This window comes from Agelaius phoeniceus, chromosome 5 (assembly GCF_051311805.1).
Source record: "Agelaius phoeniceus isolate bAgePho1 chromosome 5, bAgePho1.hap1, whole genome shotgun sequence".
Taxonomy (NCBI): domain Eukaryota; kingdom Metazoa; phylum Chordata; class Aves; order Passeriformes; family Icteridae; genus Agelaius; species Agelaius phoeniceus.
In genome coordinates, this window is record NC_135269.1 from 10,068,876 (window position 1) to 10,089,864 (window position 20,989).

Sequence of the window (20,989 nt, forward strand, 5' to 3'; positions counted from 1 at the left end):
GCCAAGCTGTCTGGGCTCTGCAGCAAACCTGCCCAAAGTCAGGAGGGACATCAAGCCCCATTTCAAAGATGTGAACACCCATCCCTTCACCCACCAAATTGTTTGTGAGGACATTAGCTATCCTCTCACCCTGGAGAAAGACAAATGCTGTGACATTAAAAAGTAAATAAGAGGAGGGCTCAGTGGCTCGAGAGAGATGTGCCAAAGAGCCGTGCCCTCTTGGACATTTCTTAAAGTACAACCATGTGTCGTCCTCTCAGACCACCACTGTGTAAATATACTGGGACAAAGTTCTGGAATGGATCAGGCATTGCTACTTCCCACAGGAAATATAGGATCACAGGGACGATGGTTGTGACTCTGAAAAGTCACTGCAGGGAGTTTTAAGAAATACTTAGAAGGCCTTTGGATGCAGGGATAGACTACAGAGATGGGTGCTACTATGCCCGGCCTCTTGCAAGCCTCTGACACCCCATCATTCTGCTCTGGTGTGAAAAACGCCAATCACTTGTTTTTAAAATTTTAAAAGTTTAATAGTAATAGAATGGTTATAAAAATAGTAATATAATTAGAGTAATAAAAATTTGAACAATTGAGATTAGGACAGTACGAGACAATAAGAACAAAGAGTTACAGATGGTCCAGGTACCTTTTCTGGGCAAAATAAGCCCGAAAAAGGACACACGTTAACAGAGGATTAACCCTTAAAAGCAAGAGCCTGTTGCATATTCATACACCTCATACATGATGCATAAATTCCATTCAAACAAAGGATTCTGGTCAGTGTCAGCTTCTTCCTGAGCGAGGTGGGAAGAAGTTCGTTTCTTCTGATAATGGAGCAATAAATTCTCTTTCTCTGAAAGACTTAGGTGTCTTGTGGCTGCTATCCGGTGCGATTACCTGATTCCTTTCTTAAAAAAATATCTCACATAGTTTAGTTTCTATTTTAACATTATGTTATAACCTGAAACTATAATTAAAACACACTACTTAAAAAAATTAATACAGCATAACATTCTAACATAACACACATAGTATTCATTTTAAAATTTGCGAAAAACCAATCACATAATAGGCATTTTTCACATCTGGCCACCAGCGGTGCCTGTGTCCGATCAGTATTTGACAGGGGCGATGGCAACAGCACCGTGCAGGTGGCTGAACTTCATGGCAGTGTCAGCTGTCAGAGAGTAGCTGCCAGCTACCGATCGCTAACTAGTTTCTTGTTATCTTTTTTCCTCAAGAGCTGCTCTTGAAGAACTCAGTAACACTCTCTAGCCTGATTCCCATTCCACGAGCCCATCCCCGCACTTCATTCCTGCGCCATAACACGCAGGGACTGCTTAAATTCAATCTCAGCACGCAGCTCGGCTGCCCCAGCGCGATATCCACAGGCCCTCAGCGACGGAACGGCCGATTCGCCGCCTCCGTGCGGGGCCGGCCGCGCCGCTCCCTCCGTGAGGGGCCGGCAGCGCCGCTCCTTCAGCGCGGCCCCTCCGCCACCGCCAGGCGGCGCCGGGCGCTGCCGGAAGCGGGGCGGGCTCTGGGCCGGTGGCTCCGCCCGGCGCAGGCAGCGCGGGGAGCGGGGCCGGGCCGGGCCGGGCCGTGCGGGGCGGCGGCCGCCGGCGGGCCATGCTGCTAAAGCTCCTGCAGCGCCAGACCTATACCTGCCTGTCGCACAGGTATGGGCCCTGCCTCTGCCTCGGGGGCCTCGTCCTCATGATCGTCTCCGCCCTGCAGTTCGGGGAGGTCAGTACGGTGCCGCGCCGGCGCGGCGTGGCTGCCCCCTTGCCCTGCCTGCCTCCCTCCCTCCGTGCCGAGCCGAGCGGTGCCGGCGGGACAGGCGCAGCCCCGCGGCTGCACGGCCCCGGGGGGATGCGGGGCCGTTGTTCCTCGGGGGAGCCGGCTAGCTGCGTTGTCCCGCCAGCAGCGAGGTGCTTCTCCGGGCGCCTTGCGGTGACAGGTCCCGCCCATCGCGGCGCCGTGAGCCCCGCTGGGCTGTGCCGAGGGCGCCGCCGCAGGCCCGCCGTGCCCGCGGGGACGGGCTGGCTGTGCCCGCATCCCCGAGCCCCGCGGGGACGGGATGGCTGTGCCCGCATCCCCGGGCCCCGCAGGGACGGGCTGGCTGTGCCCGCATCCCCGAGCCCCGCTGGGACGGGCTGGCTGTGCCCGCATCCCCGAGCCCCGCGGCCGCTGCCCGCGCCGCCCCGGCCGCACCTGTTGGGCTGCGGGGACGCTCAGAGCACCGGGTGTCCCTCGGGGCTGAGCCGGGGTCTGACAGGTGACACAGCCCTGCGTGCTCGGACAGCTGCTGTTCGCTGCTCCTGTGCAATTCTTTTCCACTTCCCTCATCAGGTGACTTATTAGTGCTGTGGTTTTGTTTGAGTGTTTTGAAGCCTGTGCTGGATGTCACCTTCACGTGTGGACTGGGAGTGACAGGATCTCTCCCCTCGCCGGGGTTTAAGGAATTAAATGTATTCTTCCTCCAAGCTGCGCAGCAGAGTCTGCTTAGCTCGCTTCTTCTTATTTAGTTCGCTCACGTTATTTTGTAAATGATGCAATGTAATTGCACTTCTTCTAGATATGATTTTGCACGTTGTTTAAATCTTCATTTCACATTGCCCTGTCGATTTGGTAAGTCATCACTGAAGGAATGTGGAGAGGAGAAAATGAATCCTACTTGAGCGCAGTGTTTGTTAATGTAGTGAGGAATTAGGGAAATCAACTATTTTTGTCAGTCTGAAAGGATGGCAATGTTCAATACAACAGACTGGAATTTAGTGATTCCTAAACTGGTTCTTTTTTTTTGTTGTTGTTGTTCCCTTCTCTGTTTTAATTTGATCAGCTCTTTCAGATACAGGGAAAAAAAAAAAAGAGCCATAAAGAGTATTATCTGAAACTCTTGCATGTACCACAATCAAAACTTTATTTTGTGTACTAACTCATCTTTGCATAAAGTACTAATCTCTGCTGTCTTGTGGACACCACGAGTTCCTGAAACACTTCAAAGGCATCAGCAAATTAAGTAATTGTAAACCACTCGTAGTCGCCTGTTTTTACATGAGTATCAACTTGAATTGGTGTAGTTTTTGTGCTGCTGTGAAACTGACATAGTTTTGCATTTCTTCGGCATGGGGACTTAAACCACAACTTTAGAATATCATAGAACTCTGAAGGTTTTAAAAAATATTTCAGCAGTTGTCTAAGTTATGGCTGATTTGGTAAGAATCAGTCAAAATCACTGCTCAGATTTTCCTGCTAAATCTTACTTTGCTGCTTCCCGTCCTTTCAAAGCTACTTGGAAACCTTAGCTACAATTTAGAGAGCGAGCAAAAGAACTGGAAGATTTGTGTAGGAGTAGACTTTCCAAATTATATATGAAGAAAAAGGAAAAGTGACCAGTAATGTTTTTTTAAAGAAAAAAAAACCCACCAGCTAAAAAACACAAACAAAGCACCTGCAATTTTTTTTTCCTTTCCAAAAGGGTGGTAGGTTAGCCTGGGGAGAGATGTTTGCATGCATCTTGCTTTTTGCCTTTGTATTTTCTAACCAGTTCAGTGACTTAGGAGAGACAAGGCTTGTGGGAATGAACACCCTTATTATACCTCTTCCAACGACTGCTGTGGGAATGGAAAATGCTTCTCTTCTTCAGTACAGAATCTGCAAGGCAGCAGCTAATAAAAAACTGTAAAGCTGTTTGGAAAATGAAACCAAGAAACCTTGCTAGAAATTACCAGCTGAACCACTTTTAGCCATCTGCGGGAAACTCAAGCAACAAAAAGCAGCGTGAGGCAGCACTTATCAGACCCTGGTGTCTGAACAGCTTTTGCAGTTCTGCTTTTCCCACACCCCCAAGGCCAGCTTTTTTTTTTTTGTTGTTCTAGTAGGTAAAATTAGGTCTGATTTCTTAGGTTCATGCTAATGCCAGTGTTACTGCTGGAGTAAAAATGGATGGTTAGGGCAGATCATTTGAGATTGGTTCTCACAGCCATTAGCTGCAAATTAGCTTCATTTGAAGGAAAACTTTGATCTCAGTGAAATAATAGGGCATTGAACCTGAGTGAGAATTTTTTCTGCAAAAACAAACAGGGCACCAGGTCTAAGTCAATGCTGTTCCCTGTTTGCAAGATGAGCTTTAAGTATTAGCGCAGTTTGATTATAAACCCTTCTTGGCCATCCTTCGGTAGGCGGCTCTGCTTTGTAAAATGCTTTATAACAGATCATGCCAGAGACACTGTTATCATGTCTGATACAGTATCTCCTAATAGGCAGTGTTTCTCCCCTTTTAATGTTCCCCTGGTGGATTTGTAATTCCAGTATGCAAAGTGGAAGCAAAACGGCCTCTAGGCATTATTGCAGGATGCATACATAATGTGTCAGGAGGAAACAGTTGCAGGGAAAAATATATCGGGTAGGAAGAGTTTTTAACTTTGTTCTTTGTTCTTGAGGGATCTGTCCACTTCTTTTTGGCTATAGGTACAAAAAGACAAAGACAAAGGCTGGAATGGTTAATGTTGTTCTTCTGGAGAGACATTCATATAATATATTCTTACTCAAACACTTCTGTATTTCTTCTAGACACAGATCAGTCACAATGTGTCAGTGTGTCATTATCAGTAGGAGCAAATGTTTCCACGTGGATATGAACTTCTAATGTGCTCTCTATTAAACCTGGCATTTGGCAGAAGGGCTTAATGACTTGTGCATTAAGAAAGTGTAATGGTGTGTGTTTTTTAGACAACTCCTGACCTTGGTATTTCAGGGAGGAGATTTTTATTCCTGCCTGGGCAGTCTGTGTCCTTTGTGTGTGCTGATGTGATCTTGGTTACAAAGAGACCGTTTGCAGCTCTGGCAGGAATTGGGTGTGTGCTCTTGTCACCCAGGCACATGATGGAGCTTCCCTGCTCTAGGGAAGGTTTTAATTGGCTTTAGTGGTAGTGAGGGTAGAGGGATGTGTAACTTCTTTAGAGGGAGGACAGTTTGTTTATGGTTTTGAAGGTGACCTTAGAGAAATGGTAAATTTCATAGTTCCCACAATACAAGAAATAAGCAATAATAACATTTAAATCTAGGGAGAGTGGTGTAAAGTAGGTACTATAAGTACTATGCTTTCCTGGTTTTCTTTCTTTTTGTCTTGTTGTTTTCATTTGTTGTGGTTTTTTTCACTCTCCAGTACATAGAAATATGTACTTATCCCAGTAAATTCAGCCACTGTGCCTTCAACTCTAAAGCAGCACAAAATGCCACTGTAGTTTTCAAGGTTGGACTTTCACTGTAAAAGATATCATATCAAGTTTATCTCAGAGGAGAAAATACATGTTTTATATTACTTCTATCTCAAAATACCTGGACTTCTTTATTATCTCAACTTTTATTGTTGAAAAATTGTGGGGAAAATTGTTGAAAATTTTTTTCCTGGCTGTTTGCAAAGCTCAAATTTTGGAGATGTGAATACTTCAGTATATCCTGTATGAGAATAGAAAAAGATGAATAAAATTGTGCAGGGGTGTATGTTAGGGGTTTCCTGCTTGTATCTAAGTGTATTTGATTTAGGTCTCAGTTTTGGGAAAACATTCCTGAATTTTTTGATGCTAAGAAACAAGGCAGAGATGACCTAAATAAAAAGTAGTTTAAAAAGAGTGTACATAAGTCATGAAATCCTTTGTTGCAGAGAAAAGCAAAGTTTGTTTAAATTAAGTGTGCTCTTCAGTTTTGGGTCTAATTGATGCCTCAGTGTCATAATTTAGTTGGGATTGTGGTCTGCTCAGTTGTTCATAGATCAATTGGAATGAAATTGGTTATGGTTAAACATTTCAAAAGGTGAAAATTAAGAGTCTAACAGGTGGTGACTTCAAGTGGTTTTGGTTTTTTTTTTTTTCCTTTGCAGGTTGTCTTGGAGTGGAGTAGAGACCAGTATCATGTTATGTTTGATTCATACAGAGACAACGTTGCTGGCAAATCATTTCAGAATAGGTGAGCTTTACCTGCACTTGACACTACTGCACATTTTACTTTCTAATGAAATATTTAAATAAAATATATTAGTTGAAGTAACATACTGTAAAATAGAACCTTACTGTGTGGTCTCTAAATCTGCAGCAAATTTTCAACTTAGTGAGTGCTTAGTTAATGCATAATCTCCCATCTTGGAAGATTGGCTTTTGAGAGCTCTAGTCATATAATAAATTTACATTTTGAATGTGTTTAATTCATCCAGTCTCTAATGAAACATCAAAATGATGACAATGTTAACAAGGAAGGGAGGCCATGACATGTTTTCCAAGTTAAGATAGGAAAACATAAGTAGTGTTCCTATGTGCTTAACATTTCAATATTCAGTGTTTCTAGAAGTTATTTTTAAAATACCTAATGTTTTCTGTGATGTCTTATGAGGATCATTATTTAGCAGAGAAGTCCCAAAGCTAGTAAAAAGCCTTTAAAAGCTGAATGGATGGGAGAATGTCTCACAGCAAGTGGGAAACCGAGTCATATGGGTCATTTATTTCAGTTGTGTTAACTGCTTCATGACTTCCTGTGGTTTCATCTTTCATGTCTGAATAGCCATGGGGTCTGTTGCTCAGGGAGTAAGTGTACTGTGAGTTGGTAGGTGGAAGAAAGCTACTTAGCAGGTATCATCTGACTCTTAATATTGATACACTTGACTGGGATAAAAGCTAACCCTGAAAGCAGAAGCTTTAATCTGCCTTGAGGTTGGTTGCATCATGGAACAGTAGAAATGATCAGATCAGTTTTTCACGCTTTGGTTGGTGTGAGATAAGTCTGTAAAATTCATTGCATGGTGTTGGTGAATACTAGGAACTTCTGTAGTCTCTTCTCCTACTCCTCTCCCCCATCTTCCAATGGATGACAGATAAAAGCAGAGTGATGCAGCTCATATGGATGAATAGCTTAATGTGTACATGTTTTAGTAGTACTGTAGTGAAACATGGCAGTTTGGTCCTGTCACTGCTAAAATCCCTTTGTGATAATTAACTGGAGTGGTTTTTTTACTTTTTCCAAAACAAAATCACAAGTCTTACTGCTGTGGTGTAGATATAGTTACTTCCCATTTCTACATTGTTTCCTTCCTTCATTGTGGTTGTGAAAGCATCCTTTGCTAGTGTTCATTTCTGAGGATTGTGAGCAAAACATCCAGTGCCTGGTGAGGAACTGTTGGCTGCCTGAGCAAAAGCTTAAGGTTTTTATGAGGGGTGCTTAAATTATTCCAGTTCACCAATATGCCTTTAACAAGCTTATGTCAGGAGTAACAGGGAAGTTTGCTGTGACATTTGTGTGCAGCTGCCAATTTCCTTTACAAATTCATACCAACCAGAAGTCTTTGTGGAGGCAGTACTTTCAGGCATTTGTTAACTTTTAGATGTCTCTTGTCAGGGGTTCAATTAATTTTTCTTATCAAACTTCACAAATGCAGTAATGGACCCTGTCTTGCAGCAGGCACTTGCATCAGTGGTGGTTTGGTGGAGTTTTTTAGGCTGGTGTCAATGCAGCATACAGAGCTACACATAAAATGAGGACTTCCAGATTGAATCTAGCTTGTCCAGTGATTTTAATCACTTCCTATTTTAGTGCTAGGGGAAAATACTCAGAATTGGAGAACAGGAGGATTCTTGGTTAGAAAATTAAGCAGGTGTAGTGCTTTGTGGAAAGTAAAAGCTGCCTGGCCTTTGGGAAATATTAGTGGGCCTTCAATTGGATTTGAGTTGTGTTGTTCTCTAGGAGCTTTGCAGGTAAAATTTTCTGTTCTGAAAAAACCTCACTATGAGTTGTAGACAAATTTGTGTATATGGGCAAGCTCCTTATGATGATAAACTCAAAAAGCTCATCACACAAAAACAATGACATCATTAGTTACACCTACTGAACACTGTTCTCTACCAGACCAAGGCAGACTTCTGGTTTTGCCTTGGAGTTTAGCAATAGCTTTTGGTTGTTTCTCCTTCTGGTTCCAAACCCTTGGCATCCCAAATGTGGCACCTTTCAGGTAGCCACATCAGCTGCTAAACTTGCTTCTTATATTACTCAGGCTTGAGAGAATGCACTAGAAATTCCAGGGCTTTTTACCAAGGCACTTTGTTCAAACCCATTTTTGAAGACTAAGTTTTGATATGAAAATAAAAAGGGAGAAAAGGAAACTAAATAATGAAGTTCTATGCATGAGTGTTTTGGATGAGGACTGCACTTTATTTCTCTACTTGCAAATGGTATAGTAAGTATAGTTTACTTACTGCAAAGTGTAACTTTGCTATTCCAGGATGTCCTGTTTAAAACTCAAAAATACATATGGAAAGATGTGAAGGAATAATCCCCAACTTTTAAAATGTGCAGCCTGATTTCAGTATGGTGCAGCAAATGAGAGCTGTCAGTGGTTGGCCAGCCATTAACTGAGCTGAGTGAGGCTGAAGAGAGGAAAAGATGTACAAATCAGGGGGCAGGAATACCCATGCAACAGCTCAGTTACTGCATGATTACAGAGCTGGAACAGGAGGGCTGGGAGGTTTACTATGAACATCTTGGACTTCCACTGTTTATAAAGAGGCTCAGCAAGGTTAGAGATCACCATATGGTAGCTTGGGAGAGATCCAAAATCTGCTGTACTCCTTCAGCAACAGTGGATGTTGAGACAAAAGTTTGTCTTCTACCCACAATCTCAGCTGTGATGATGGTTCTCTTATGTAAACACATCATGGGTATGAGAAATTCCTGCCAGGAACTGTTCCCCTGTCCTGTCTGGTAGGTCTGGTTTTGTCTTTAAGCAGGATCCTATGGATGTTTTTAGATTTGCAAGTAAAAATTGATACACTTTGTAAAGAGAAAAATGTAAAAACCTCAATAAATTGTTTGAGAATCTCCAAGGAATTTTCCAAAGTGATGATTTTCTGTGGAAAGGTGTTAAGATAATTCCCACTTGGAATCAAATTGCACCATCGAGTCACATCTGTTAGTGAACCATAGGTCAGTCATGTCAAAGAGGAGAAGTAGCTGATTAGAAGAGTGGCTGTAAATAGTAAATTAACTCAGGTCACCTTGGGCTTAACTTGTTTGCCAGACTGCTCTTTCTGATGAAGCCTGAATGTATGAATCCATATGAAGGAAACACAGCTGCAGAATTTGAGAGAGAGTTGTTGAGTTTCTCTGAACTTCAATAATCTGTAAAAGACTCTGGATGTTAAAATAGAGTTTGAGAACAGTACTACTGAAGTGTAGGATTTGTTCCTTTTAATTTTAAACCATTTTACAGCAAAATTCCAATACATACTTATTATGTGACTTTACAAAGGGGTGATTGATGTAACACGCTCTGGGTCACTGATTATCACTGCAGGGGTATTGGGGACAGCCAAAGGTGATACAGAAACTCTGTATGGCATGAAAAGACTTTATCATTAGAAATCTACAGTTCTTATAGAAACAATGGTGGGCTTAAGACTTGATTGGCCTTTAGGAATCTTCTCTCACACTATTGGTGAACTATGAATAGCACACTCTGGAGAACTATATAAACAATGGTTACAGAAAAAGAGATAATAATTGTTTGAATTCTTTGCTCTAAGTTTCCCACAGCTTCTACACAGCTTCCCAAGATTTTCCTGGGAAAACCATGTCTCTCTCTGTTCAGAGAATATGTAATTACTACACCTATTCTGAAATTATAACCTCCCAGTGTACTTTAGGAAACCATGAAACCATCCAGAAAGCTTTGGCCAACTCCAGAATGGTACAGACTTAAGTGTTAGCTAAAGTTTGTACAGTGTTAGTCGGAAACAACAAATTGAGATATCTGTTTTTTATTATTATGTTTGATAAATATTTGATAAATACTTTCTGAAGCAGTGTGTGCTGTAAAGGTGCATTAAGGAAATTTACTGAGTACTTGGATAAATTTTAAGCAATTAGACTAGTGGATCTGCAAACAATTCACTTTTTTTTTATTACTGGTCTGTCTCTATTGCCACTGGTAAGGAAGAATGACCTCGCCATGCCAGGGGTTGATTGAATTGACATGCCTGCATCTGACCAAAAATGCTTTTCCTTTATGGAATTTCCTAGCTTTTGGCTGTATGTAGCATAGTGGAGGAAATTACATAGGCATATGTGCTACAGTGTAGAGACACACTTCTAGGACATGGTAAAGTGGAGAGAGGCTTCACAGAAGTCAAAATTGCTTCATGCCATAGAAAGAGCTGGAGTTCTTTTGGACATACTGTGTTCTTCAATGAAGCCTGCCTGAATGGGCTCTGCACTTTGCCCAGGAGGCTGAAGGTTAGGCAGTTTTGAAATCTCTAACTTGAGTCAGGTGCTTCCACCTAAAACACTCCTTTCTGAGCTGTAGCATTCCAGGGACTGTCAAACCAGTAATTTAACTGATCACAACAAATGCAGAAAAGCTGGAAGAGCTCCTGCTATTGAATTTCTATTCCTCTGGAGCATGTTTTAGTTCAAAACATACCTTGTTTTGAATATAACTAACATGACTAACTGGAAGTTAGTTATCTCTGGATAAAAAAGTGAAATAAGTGAATAGAAGGGTAATTGGATTCAGTAAATTGACTTTTTTTTTTTGATAGAAGGGTAGTCCCCTGCAGATGTGAGAGACTTTCTGGGTGGTGCTGCTAGGGAAGGCAGCACTGCAGCTGAGATGTTTAGATTGTCTCAGAATGCCCCTCTGAGTGCTGCAGCTGGGTTAGGAACATGGGTAAATTGAGCACCAAATGTTCCTGCCCATTGTGCTGTGACAAGTTACTGGCTGACCTTTCAACAAATTTTGTGCTTCAGTTGTTGAGCCTGAGCCAGTAGAAAACAAAGCTGGGTGCAAGCTCTCTGCATGGCATGCTGTGCAAGGGCAGGTGACAGAACACCTGCCTGCAAGCTCTGTCTCTCTCTGAATGCTTTTGGAAGGATGCAGTAGGTGGAGAGAGAACATCTTTGAACCTCTCTAATGCTGAGATCCACGTGGTCACAGGATGATGTTTTCCAATGTTTGCTAGGCCATCTACAGTTAGGAAGGTATTAAATAGCTCAACACTGGAACTTTTGAAAATAAGAACTGGGGTATCCTGCTGTACAGGACTCGGATTCACCCATGGCAGTAGCCTGGAGTACCTACTGATGTAAAGCTGTGGGCCTTGGAGAGGAGATTATCATAAAAAAAGTAGGAAAAAAGGTACCCAAACTCCTTCCTTCTGCCTATGCATGCTAGGAAGTATGTAACTCTCCAGAAACAGCTCCAGGATATTCAGTTGTGTCAAGAATTAATTTGTCTGCCATGTCTAGAGTCTGAATTCGTGTACCCGAATTAGATTGTTGTTTTATGAAATGTCCTGTTAATATAATCTAAGAGACATTCCTAGGATGGAGACCTGCTCCTGCTGAGATCTTACTGGCTCTGTGCAATTAAATAACAGTAAGCGTGATTTAAGTTATGCTTCATGCTGTCCTGTCTGAAGTAGCTGGTGAATTAAGAATATGCTCAGGTTTTGGTACTGACTTGAAAGATATTTGATGTGTTTGCAGGGCCATGAGTCTGAGTTAGTGAAATTCAGAGCATAAAGTTAGGATTTCTTTTAGTTACTGAACAGTTAAAACCACTTTGTGTCCCTTTGGTTGATGTCTGTGCTGTTTTGTCAAAGGCTTGTGTATAATTAAGACATGGTGTATATATATAGCTAAAGAGAGTCTTTTTGCTTTGTCTTGTTTGCAGCCCAAACACCAAGTATTTCCCTTGTTAGAGAGAAACTGCTATTGTAGGGTGCCACAAACACTTGTAATGTAATATTAAACAGCTCATATAGCTTTCCTTTGAATTATGTAGGCTTTGTTTACCCATGCCAATTGATGTGGTGTACACCTGGGTGAACGGCACAGATGTGGAACTGATCAAAGAATTGCAACAGGTCAGGGAACAGATGGAAGAAGAACAGAAAATAATGAGGTAATAATCTTAGATATTTTTTCCCTTTACCTGACAGCAGCAATCTAATACTGTACTAGTTTTCTTTGTTGTTATTTTTCCCATGTTACTCAACGTGAAAATTAAAAGCTCATTTTCTCACTTGTTCATTTGATTATTGCCAAAGCCTTGTTTCAGTTCTACTTTTAGCTGTCAAGTACTGTCTAATTAGAAAATTGTTTAAGATAAGCATAATAATTAAGGCTGTCCTGTCATGAATTTGTAAAATGTCATGTGGAAAACTGTGTGTTGTGTATGTCCTTTCGTATTGATTTCTATAACAGTCTGTAAATATTAATAAAACTATACCTCCAATATATAACTTCTCTTCATCCCTTTTTTCTCTCCCCATCCCCTGGTATTTCTTTTTATAGTAGGCTTCATAAAATCTGAAGCATGTTTCTTAACAGGCTTCTTAAGTTCTTGTTTTTAGATTAGTTAGATTCATAGTCTCACAAATACTGAAACTGAGAAATGGGAAATAATTTATGCATTTTATAAAGGTATGAGTTGGCCTTTATCTGTGGAAGCAAAGACATGTATTGCTGCATTTGTTGTTGCAGATTTTGCTATAGAGTTCTGCAAAATTACTGATCTAAGCCTTCAAACACAGGCTGCTGCAGATACCTTGGATTATGTCTTGTAACCATTAATTTAGTTTTTGATAAGTAACTCTGCTCACAGAATCTGTTTTGGCCAGTAAATATGCTGAATGGAAAAATAAGTCTGTATTTTAAGGGTTATAATAATTTGGTTCAGAATAATGAGAAGTCCACAAGTTAGTGGATTGATCTGATTTTTGGCATGCTATGTCTTGCAGTTTAGGTTCGACTGACAGTATGGTCTCAAGGGAAATTCTTGATTTTTTTTCTTACCTAAACCCTGGAAATATTAGAACTTTAAATTCATTGACCTTAAACATACACAGTCTTTGCTTTGAAAAGCTTTCAAATTTATGCTGATATTTTCCTAGCAGCTCATGTAGCTAATATTAGTTGGCTTAGCTTTGTCATCACTCATGCTATGATTCCTGTTTCAGGAAGGGAAAATCACATGTTTTTTTTCTGTAACACTGATTTGGAAAGTTGAGCTTAAGCTTACAAATAAGACTGGTGTCTATGCCATGTTTGCTGTCTACAGGGACACCTGGTTCTCTCCCATGTAGACCATTTTTTTCATGTCCTTTGAAATCAATGAGCAATGCTATAAAAAGGGCTGTTTCATAGACCTTATCAGAATATTTATGTTAGGCAAAACAATCAAGTCAACCTAGTTTCAGGTCACTTTATTCTGGTTTCTTACCAGTATTTATCACTTTTGTTAAGTGACCTAACAATACTACTAAGTTAATAACATAATAATAACCCCATAAATTCCTGTTAGCAGAAAGAGTCCTGCTGCCACAATTCTCAGCACAGCCATGAAATTTTGAGCTCCACACTGCATGTGAGCAGTAAAGGGTGGTGTCAGTCTGTACTCACCTTGGTAAGGCCATGGCAAGGCCTTGGCAGCTTTTTATCTGGGTTATTGGTGCTTTGACAACATGTCTCTGACTCAATTAACAATTGAGTTTCTGCAATTAGACTCATTGACAGAAACACTGTCAATTCAGTGTTATTTAATATCCTTGTTTTAACTCTGTAATAGGGAAATCCTTGGAAAGAATGCAACAGAACCAACAAAGAAGAGGTGAGTTTTAGGGATTTTGGGGTGTAAATTGGAATAAATTATATTCTACTCATTGTTAACTGAAAGCAGATGCTGGCTGGGGGGGTGGTTTGGTTTTCTATAGCCTATGCAGGCTTTCCTATGTCACTTCAAGAGCTGACAGTATGATAATCTATTTGCTGAAAAAAAGTAAAATAAAAAAGTTATTGTGACATATGAATGAGCGTCTGATAACAGTTTCTGGAGTTTGGAACACATAACTCTGTCACTGTTTAGGGTTAGCATCTGTTCTGAGTATGAAAAAATGTTCAGGCTTTCGGATCATAAAACTCCAGTTACATATGCATTAAAAACTCAGTGGTGCTTTCAGCTGTCATTTGTATACATGGCACTGCAAATAATTGTCTGTAGAGAGTCCATGCCTCTTGTGGCTCTGCTGCCAGGAAGCAGTAGGACCTGGTCTGTCCCAGTCATCTAGCTTGGTCCTTTTGTTATTTAGAGATTTTTCTATAAGGTCTCTTCCATGGGCAGACTTGGAAATCTTGGAAACTTTAGGAAAAACAGTTATGGGAATGAACTAAACACTACCAGTCAGATGTTTGTCTTCTGCAGGAAAATAAGCGTGCTCATCAATAATTCCCCCTTACCACAGCAAATTTTACAAATAATCAGATTTTACAAAAACTATTCCTATTGCATCCAAGACTGGTTTTTATTTTCAGCTTTCTAGTGGTGTTAAATATGCCTTTGGTATTTTGCTGTAGTGAGAAGCAGCTGGAGTGTTTGCTGACACACTGCATCAAAGTGCCCATGCTTGTCCTGGATCCTGCACTGCCTGCCAACGTCACACTGAAAGACCTGCCATCCCTTCATCCTGCTTTACAAGCTGCTAACAATATGTTCTTTGTAGCAAAACCAAAAAATCCCTCCACCAATGTGACTGTAATTGTTTTTGATAGCCCGAAGGACGGTAAGAAGCTCTTTGTCAGATTCCATCCAGTTTTCTACAGCTAGTTTTTTAAGCTGCTGCAAATTAGTTTTGGGGTTGTTTTTTTTTCTCCGGTACTGGCTTCGATGCTGATTTTCTGTTTGACTTTAGCAAGTCATTCAGTGTCTCTCTTGCCCTCAAACTTTTTCTCTAAGTGATGACATTAATGGTACTGTTTGCTTACCTCCCAGACAACTGATTACAGATGATTAGAGTTCAGTGCTTTAGAAAGCTATTGCAAAACAGGTTTGCTATCTGAATATCTGTGTTGCTCTGATAATCTCAAGAGGCTGGGGTTTAGGCTGAGGAAGATTAGTTTTAGAAATCCTCTTTTAATTGCTGTGAAGTCTAGTTTGAATAATGTGCAGTAAGTTCTGCCCTTGTTCAAAGGATTGGCAACTGTAAAACAAAATTATTCATGTGTTTAATATCTTAGGTCTTGGAGCAGGTACGAGTTTCATATTTTGTTTAATATGTAGTGCCTGACCACTAGTACAACCACTGTTCTTTATTTTACCACCAAGAATTACTTACTATTTGTAAAGACAACTTTTCACACTATGAATACTCAAATACATTTAATTTGCAAAAGTATTTCTTGGTTACTATAATACAGAAAAGAAGACTTTATACTGGAAGAAGTTTTTAATTTGCAATTTTATGTATTCTAGTTGAAGCTGCCCATTCTGGAATGTTAAAAGACAACAGCAAACAGATAGTATGGAGGGGTTACTTGGTATGTACTTTGACAATCTTTTGATTAGTTTTTGTTCATGTTAAACATTCTGTACGTTTTTAGAAAGTTTCTGTGCTATTCTCTTTTCATAACTCACATGTAGTAAAATGTGAAAGCTTTCAGAGCAACCCTTATTATTATGTGAATTATTCTACCTTTAAAATGGTCTTTATAACCTGTTTTCATATTTTTAGACTACAGACAAAGAAGTTCCAGGTCTGGTACTAATGCAAGACTTGGCCTTTCTTAGTGGATTTCCAGCTACCTTCAAAGAAACAAACCAGCTACGAACTAAACTGCCAGAGAGCCTGGCCTCTAAAGTAAAACTGGTAAGGCTCTGGAGGAAAGAGTGCCTTAGTTGTACTGGTCTTTTGGAATGGCTCAGGTACAGAATCTCACCCACCTTGGAGAGTTAGGATATTTCTGAGAGTAATCTGGGGTATTTGTGTGTTTCTTCCCTGAGTAGTGAAGAGTAGCAAATAGTGACTCAAAGAGTTGCCTGCAAAAGACCAATTGCCCATTCTGTGACTGCATGTTCTTAGGCATTACATTTGCTAGCCTGCAACTGATTATTAAAAAGCAGCCTTATCAGTTTCTCTCAGCTGTAGAATTCTAGATCACTAGCTTGTTTAATGTGACAGAATTTTGTTTATATAGCTTCTTATCTTTTTTCTTCCCTCCTAGCTCTCTTAACAGTAACAGCACTGTTGCATTATTTCTGTCTGCCATGTGCTCTGTAGGGTCTTAAGCAAGTTGCATTTTGGCTGACCCAGCTGCAAGGCAGAGGAAACAACTTGTGTGACTGCCATTTGGTGCCTTCTGTTCTCCCCTGCTATTTGGGCACCTGTTAAAATTACAGTAAGGTTTAATGGATAGGTGGAACTTTAAGAAATTTGTTAAAATCACTGGCTTTTGTACTGGAGAGAGATGTGATTTGTGGGGTGAAAAGGATTGAGGCCAAGGAGTTTGTGGAAGAGGAGGAGTTAGCAGGGGTAATGGGATGGCAGTAATTTGTTTTCATTAGTCTGATATACACCTGTCATATGGGCTAATTCACTCTGTGGCTTGTTCTTGGTGCTCAAATGAACGTGAGGTCCTTTTCCCTTTTCTTCTGTTTTTTTTCTTTTGGTAGGCTGGGCTAACATCTCATGTACTCTGTTGCAGAAATTATCTTGTGCAATTCCTTTCCTAGGCTGGTCACACTCCAACATAATGCAATCTGAAATTCTTTCTTGTCTCAACTTGTATTAGCTGACTTGGGGCTTTGCTAACGGCAGAAACCTTGCAAAGAAAACACATTTGTGCCTCTCTTGCTACATGCCCTAAAACATAAATAGAGAGAGTTTTTAAGCACTTATTGAAGCTTAAGTATTTTATTTTGACTTTGGAGCTCTAGTGTCACAGCAGTTAAATAACAGAGGATATTCATATGGTTCACTGCTGTCCAGATGAGCATAAAGGCTGCATCTCTGGGGTGTCTTAGATGTGTTTCCCATCTCTTGTGTGTCTTTATGAAAGTGACATCCTGTGCCTATTATCTTTTTATATGATTTTTCCTTACCCTATCTTAGTTGTGTTTTTTAATTTGTCATTGGTCATGTGTCATCTATTTGTGCTGGTTCCCTTTTCCTTGATGTGTTATCTGTGTGTAAATGTTGCCACTGTGATTGTTCTTCAGAGCTCCTCTTCTGCAATTTGGTTAGGCAGATATAAACACTGTTTATATATACAGATATAAATTGTGTTTATCTGTATAAACACAATTTTTTCTCAGGTATCCACAATATTCTGTGGTTTTCTTTCCAGTCATCTTTGCTGTTATTTCTTTTCCCAGTGGATGCTTTAGAGCAATTAGATCAGGATTATTATACCCTGTGTGGTCAGAGCAGTGAATTCTTTCCCAGCCAGTCCTCTCTTCTTGATAGCAGCAATTCATGTATGTTATGAGAAACTTATGTATGTGAAGGTAAGAAATGTTTTATTTTCATGCCTAAAGGGTTTTACATCAAGTGTGGATGTGGCTATTTCCATAGAAGCCTTCGGTAGGTTCTGAGCTCAGAGTCAGTTCTTGTTTCAGTGGATATGGTAGGTAAGCAGTCATGGCAAACACAGCCAAGTGTGGTTTTCTTCTTGCCAAAGGGAGATGCTCAGTTAACGCTACAGTTAAGTAGGAAAAAAGGGTGATTATTGACAGTCTCTACTGACATTTGCAGTGCTTCCTCTCTTGTTATCATTTCTGCAATCTCTGAAATTATGTGAGATGCTTGGTGGAGAAGAAAGTTGCACCTGAACTTGAAGTAGACTTTTGTCTCATAGATGCCTCCTGATGTTTAATAGGTTTCTGTGTGCTTTAAGTGGCTGTGTCTTACTTCAACACCACAAGTAAAGAAATGATAATAAAGGCTTTGAACAATGCTGCTGCTAGAAGAGAAGAAAGGTGAGAAAGGAAGGAGTGTAGTTATTGGTGCATTTGTCTTGTATGTTGATAATGCTGTTTTTGTTGATTTGCTTTAGTTTGGTTGAAATAACTTCTAAATCCAAGGAAGACCAAAACTTGTTCATCTAGACCAGACAGTTCTTCTAAAAATCTAAATATCTGAGCAAAGCAGCTGAGCTCAACTAGAGGTGATTAAAGTGTGAAGATTCATGATATAATGGATCTATTTTCAAGGTGAATTCTGTCTGTTAAGATTTTTTTGTACTTATGAGCTGCACTGTAATGTAATGGTAGGGAAATTTATTTCAAGATGAAAGTTGAATAGCAGTGTGTCTGCTGGTCACATTTGTTGTTGTAGGTTGTGTGTTATGACAGATGAAATTGAAAGTGGTATTTGACAGCTTTTTATTGTCCATTTGTTCCTGAGTGTTAGAAAGCCACTAGATGGAGGTGTTACTCTGGTTGTGCAGCTGATGGCTGCTGAGCTGTTTCTTTAAGACCTTACCTTGGACCTATAAGTGAAGAACGACCAAATATTTCATTTTCACTTCCCCCCTGCTCCCAGCCTTAACTACATTTCTGAAGGAGACTATTGTTCAGCCTAAAGAGATGCTTGTCACTTAAAAACTACATTTGTCTAAGAACTTGATTTGTTTGCTTTAGGGTTTTTTGAGGCTGTCATGCCAACAGTTTTTCACTGAAATTGTACAGAGTAGTGTACAAAATTTTTGGAGAATGTTGATTTTTTCCTCCAAGATTTAATATCCTGATTGCTTCAAGGACAACTAAGAGCTTTTAGATCTCTCTCTTTCCAAAATATCATCTCCTTTAATCCACATGAGGACACACATACATAATATAGGGAAGTTAGAAACTTAGGAATGTCTTAATGACCTTGTCTTACTAATGGAAGTAAATCCACGTGGGAAACTGCAGGCACAGTGATGCTGGGTGTTTTCTGTCCTCACTGGAGGATGTGGGGTTTGGGATCCTTGCTGCTGCTCATCAGTGTGTCTGGAGCAAACAGGTGGCTCCAAGAGATGGTGTTATGATCACACAGATGTAGCAAGTAAGCTTTGTAGAAAAAACCCTAAGGGATTGCATTAGTTTTGACTCAGAAATGACCCTCCTACTATGTCTTCTTTAAAAGACATGAGGCATTTGTAAAGACAACAGTGGTTTGTATTTGTAAAGCTTTTTGTTACTCTTCAGCATATGCTTCCTTTCCCTTGCTATGTAGGCACATGAGTTTTCCCAATATCCACACTGGAGTGGGAAAAGGGGAGCTTCTTATCTCCTTTTCAGTCAGCTTTCATTAAGAAGATAAGGTGTAATAATTTAAGGACTGGTTAGGCCTCTTACCTTGAGAAAGTGGAAATGAAGGTGTTTACTTCTGCATGGGGTGTCTGAGCTCATCTGGCTCCTAGTCTAGTAAGCTAGGAGTGAAGGATGCTGGCTCCCTGCTAGAGAACATGCATTTCAAGCTCCCTGGTGGAGATAATGCAGTTTTCCTGTCTTGTTTTCAAGTGTGTGGTAAAAATGTGTCCCAGTGGTGGTCTGGGTGTGTGCCTGCAAGGTGTGTTCTCAGCCCACCTGCCTTAGCAGAGGCTCACCTGGTCACACTGACTCTCTGCATCTACCTTCTTGTTCTTCTGTTCTGTTTTGACAATACCTTTGCATCTGCTGACCTGTTATGGCAGGATGAAGATGTTCTCTGGAAGGTAATATTTTAAGGGAATGGGTGATTGCATCCATCCCTACAGAGAGGAGGTTGATACCTGGGAGATGTTAAAAAATCTGTCAGGAGACAATTTCATTTTGCATGTACCAGCAACAAAATGCTTGGAGCAGAACTTGAAATTTGTTAGAATCTAGTTAGTTATTTCACCAGATAACTTCACTGTAGTCTAACTTCATTGATAGCCTGCTTAGGAAAAGACTGGTTTCTTCAAAAGGTATTACTGGAAAAAAACCCACTTTGATGTAATAAAAATGATCGATTCAGTGCAGGGGTTAGCTAAACTCTGATGCTGAGAAATGGAACATGTTTTTCCACTGCTTCCTGTATGTGCTTGGAATATTAAAAATTAAAAACTACAGCATATATGCTATGTTAGTGGGGGGGTAAGCATTTGTAACAAATCTAAGTAGGAGTTTGTAGTACGAGTACTCATTTTGCCGAGTTTGGGAGCAAGTTAAAGAGAAACTAAATGTTCTCACATGCTTTGAAAGCTCTAACATGGTAATATTTTTGGTTTGTTGTATGTATGATTTATGAGAGAGATTCTAAGGGACTGTGTGACACTGTTGTATTGCTAAATAAAGCACATGCCCAGTGCTGGCAGCTTTGCAATCTGCAGCATTTCAATGCTGATATTTTTGGAGGTTGGTGCCTGCAGTCCGTAACCATACCTCCGCCATTCAGCTACTGAAGCCATCCTTTCCACCCATAAGTTCAGATGATTCCCTGGAAGGTCTGAGATTTATCAGATTTTTCTAATGACAGGCCTCATAAGTCAGATTGAAAGATCTCAAATAGCATATGAGTCAAAGCATCAACAGCTTTAAAATGTCACAAGTGGAACAGCTGGTCTTGCTAAGGGAAGGGCTGGTAACTCTAGGACAAGTGTTGTTTTAAAATGAGCAGAAAGGATCAGATTTAATGAAAAAATAAAACCACTTAGAGTTGTTACGATGGGAACTGTGATATTTTTGCTTTTTTTTGAACATGATGATTCAAATTTGATAGCTCATGAATTGCACTTACACTGAAAATTTGGTAGACGTCATTGTCTTATGTTGCCTGAAGCATAGCATCAAATAAATATTAATGATTAACTGTGTTTATTCTTTATTAGTCTGTTGAATGCATGCACTTGGAGAATCAAAGTGAAGTCATGTTTTTAGCTTGATTGGGTCTGCTCATCTTACTTCATATGGTAAACACAGCATTTATTGGGTTATGCCATGTTCCTGGGGAGCTGCTTTGATGCCCTGTGATCTGTAACCTATACTCACTGTTAGGGTGTGTAGTGCAAGCCCTGATCCTGTGCATTATGAGATCTGATATACAGACTTACTGATGGCAGGAGATAAAAACAGCCAACAGATCAAACAGTCCACAACTAAGAAATGACCTTAGCAGCATATTGGCAACCAGCACTAAGGGCTTGGAGACCCACACGGATTAGC

At 40.5% G+C, this 20,989-nt stretch overlaps 1 protein-coding gene across 2 annotated transcripts in view; it reads left to right on the forward strand.

The window, feature by feature from the left end:
- The first annotated feature begins 1,553 nt into the window (after positions 1-1,553).
- Positions 1,554-20,989, forward strand: part of GNPTAB (N-acetylglucosamine-1-phosphate transferase subunits alpha and beta) — a 39,421-nt gene continuing 19,985 nt past the window's right edge. For both annotated transcript variants that reach the window (XM_077178272.1, XM_054630975.2), the window contains exons 1-7: positions 1,554-1,749; positions 5,888-5,973; positions 11,831-11,950; positions 13,616-13,657; positions 14,401-14,606; positions 15,296-15,360; positions 15,555-15,689. In XM_077178272.1, the coding sequence (XP_077034387.1) occupies positions 1,633-1,749; positions 5,888-5,973; positions 11,831-11,950; positions 13,616-13,657; positions 14,401-14,606; positions 15,296-15,360; positions 15,555-15,689 (771 nt within the window). In that variant the 5' untranslated portion in view covers positions 1,554-1,632. The remainder of the gene's footprint in view (positions 1,750-5,887; positions 5,974-11,830; positions 11,951-13,615; positions 13,658-14,400; positions 14,607-15,295; positions 15,361-15,554; positions 15,690-20,989) is intronic.